The sequence below is a fragment of the Gymnoscopelus microlampas genome (assembly GCF_963454915.1).
Source record: "Gymnoscopelus microlampas genome assembly, chromosome: 21".
In the NCBI taxonomy this organism is placed as follows: Eukaryota; Metazoa; Chordata; class Actinopteri; order Myctophiformes; family Myctophidae; genus Gymnoscopelus; species Gymnoscopelus microlampas.
This window is the reverse complement of record NC_139958.1, coordinates 29,132,175-29,135,503: the sequence shown is the minus strand read 5'-3', so window position 1 is coordinate 29,135,503 and position 3,329 is coordinate 29,132,175. Positions and strand designations below refer to the sequence as shown.

At 40.6% G+C, this 3,329-nt stretch overlaps 1 protein-coding gene across 1 annotated transcript; it reads left to right on the top strand.

The window, feature by feature from the left end:
- Nucleotides 1-1,524: 1,524 nt before the first annotated feature.
- On the top strand, nt 1,525-2,916 carry LOC311037893 (uncharacterized protein; the record flags this gene model as incomplete). The annotated part of the gene is made up of 4 exons (XM_084047189.1): nt 1,525-1,653; nt 1,764-1,828; nt 2,119-2,198; nt 2,792-2,916. The coding sequence occupies exons 1-4, from the start codon at nt 1,594-1,596 to the stop codon at nt 2,914-2,916; spliced, it is 330 nt and encodes a 109-aa protein (XP_083903315.1). The 5' UTR covers nt 1,525-1,593.
- Nucleotides 2,917-3,329: the final 413 nt, after the last annotated feature.

The window sequence follows — 3,329 nt, the reverse complement described above, 5'->3', positions numbered from 1 at the left end:
AAGAAAAATAATGTAATGGATCTTTGAGCCAATCAGTTGTATATGATATCTATGACGTATGACTCCAAATTTGGGCATGGTCTATCAGTAGTGTGTGTGCCTTGTTCATGTATTATTGCACTATATCTGAGAGTGTGCGTCTCACTAAATTTGGCGTAACTCGGACAGCGTCTGACCCTTCGGTCTCAAACCTGCCGTGTCTCGTACAGTATAACCCGGAGGTGTGCAGCTCAATTTGGCCCTCCACACCTTGTTCAGCTTGTGTAACACTGAGCCTTGATGCCACCTCCCCATCATGCCACGGCAGAAGAGTGCTGGCTATTACGGACTACTGGTAGAACATTTGAGCCTTCTCTGGACATATAGTCTGCTCTGTCGCTTCCTGCAGACAGCCTGTTTGTTCTTCCAGACCAGTTGTTTTTTGTTCCTTGGTAGGTCTATACAGTTAACCAGAGTGTCATTCAAATGGGAACATTCATGGATTTATTTCATAAGGGAACTAAGGGAAGACGTTGTGTCGATAATGTGTCGAAATGGCCCAAAATAACGTACAGGACCATTTTGCCAACATGCTACTGTGTTCTATCTCAATAGTGTTACATTAAAATGAATGAAGTGAACCTGCCCCCCATAACACACCCTCACATACTGTACCCACCCCTCCCCCCATATCAATTATATCATCTGCCTTGTTCATGTATTATTGCATTATATCTGTAATCCATTCATATGCTGTGTCCAATGACAAAAAAATATATTATTGTTGTTATTTAAGATCAGTCACTAATCAACCCTAATGAAAGCAAAGCAATGAAAAGCCTAGTCTATTGCACCATATAAATTATCTATTGAATTTAGTTGTTAAAGCCTCACTATATAACTTTTTTTTAACTAATAAAATGTAATTGTATCCAATCCATTTTATCCAAGTTATGTATATAAACTTATACAATTGGTGTGGTTGTATTTTGTCTCACTGCTCTTCTATTGAGACATTTAGATCGTGTCAAAGGTCATGTCTCACCTAGACACAGGATCTGACACGAATTTTGACCTAATGGTCAAGATTCAATTCATCCCCTGAGCAAGCAGGTCGGCTCTATTAGCTCAATGGTAAAAATGTCAGCACTGAGGAAACCGGATAAAAATCCGGGGTAGAAGAGGAAAGTTACATAGTACTGCTTTAATTAATAGTTTTTCTAAAATTTCTAAAATGTACTTTTGTTCTTATTACAGGTGCTATGCAGTGACTGAGAGGCCAACATGGGCATTCCCATTGCCAACACAAGGTAAGTTCTGAGCTATTTCAATGAAGACCCCCAAAAAACTGGGGGACACTTAATTTACAACCCTTCTCTCTTCTGTCCATTCTCTCCTTTCTTCCTTTACTGTTCTCTCTGTCTCCTCTCCTATCGGGACACAAAAACTGCTCTTCAATTATATCAGTGTTTTGTATCATTGTAGGGTGGTGTCTATAACATTTCTCTGTGTTAATGTACACTTACTTATTTTTCAGTATACCAGAAGAAAGTCCTGACCATATCAATATTCATTAAAGAACCTGCCTCTTCAGCGGCCAGTCATGTTGAGAGAATGGAGGACTTCCAGAGAGAGGAGCAACTCCTCAGTGATGTCCAAGCTTTTAATACCCTGGTAGGCTTTTCAAGAGTCTGGAAGTAATGAACAGCATAAGATGCACTCGCACACTTTTTACGTTCCTCTGGGATATGTCAGTGAAAGTTTTCATGGACTTATTCCAACAGGTGCTGCAACTTTCCCGTTATAGAGGGAAGGACGTTAAGGACTGTGTCCACAAAGTTCTTGACAGGTATGTTTCAACATACACTATGAATTAACCCCTGTGTGATGTTTGGGTGCGCTGTGGTTTTCAATGTGTGAACACTTATTTGGTTAATTCTTCTAGATGAGCGCCTGACTGCATGTTTCCATTATTTTGCCTTTTTCTTTTTAGCTTAACACCTGAATCCTCTGTTATGTCATGTCAATGACATAATGGTTGAACATTAAGTGAAAATTAGTAGTATAAAGGGTTTATACCATGTTTTACAATACATCCTAATCCTACTACATTATTAAATGTAATTTGTTTTTCTTAAGGCTCTTCAGTAACAGTCTGATGGCACAGTTGAACATGAAGGGGGAAAAAGAGAAGACTGCCACTTTCAGCGCAATACAAGGTAAGCCCATATTTCATGTTGACCAAGGACAAATCTAAATGTAATTGGGTAAAACATGTCCTTCCCTGTTGACATAAAAAAAAATACAATGCCAACTGTCTACTGTTACCGTTGCTATCATAACATTTTAAATAACTGGTGGTTAGGTGTAGAAGGGAGATGGCTTTGTATTAAACTAGTTGTGAATGTACAAGCATTTTTGGATGTCAATATGGATACTCACAATCAGTTTTATTGTCACTTCCACAATACACACTATGCAAACAGGGGAGCAAAATACCATTCTCCACAACTCATGATGCACATTAAAAAGAGGCAAACATTAAAAAGTAAAGAGCAGACAACATTGGTAAAAAGTGCTGATGCATTCAAAGTGCAATCCATCTTTCAAGATGTTGGTTTTGGGGGCAATACATGGTTCAGGGTTCTGATGGTTTGGGGCAGCTGTTGGATGACCTGCTGGTGCTTCCCCCTGAGCTCTTGAACCTCCTACCAGATGGCAGGAGTTAAATCGAGCTGTGTATTATGTCAGATAGGGACTAGGACAGCATGTTGCCGTTGCACATTTTTTATTGTCTTTTTTTACTATGCAGATGCAGTCATGAAATTCGACCCAGAAGCCACAGAGGACCTCATAAGGCAGCATGCCGCAGACCACCTCAAGCATGCTCCAGCGAGAAGGGGAGGCGGAGGACACACAGCAGGCACTCAGGACTGATTTAACTTGAACTTACACTGTCCATTGTGGGGGATCTTAGTGTCACAGAATTGCACAGTATTGTGTAATTTGAACTTGTGTTCTGTTCAACGAAGTAGCTCTGGTTGGACCTTACCCTGGTAGCTCACTGGCTATTCAGTACAGCACTTGTTTAATATTTTTCAGTTGTTGTGGAACCGGCCCAAGCAAAAAGGGTGTCCCTGCAAAGTAGGCTGTGCTATTATGTTTTATTATTATTTTATTTTCATTCGACTAGTGACGTGGACTTGGACTTGACTTGGACTTAGACCCCCTCGGACATACCTGTGGACTACACCAGGTACAAATGACTTTTTAGTTGCTCTCCCTCATGGAGCTACTTGCGGATTATACCAGGGTCAGTCCACCCTAGGTGGACACGCACTGACCTTTTG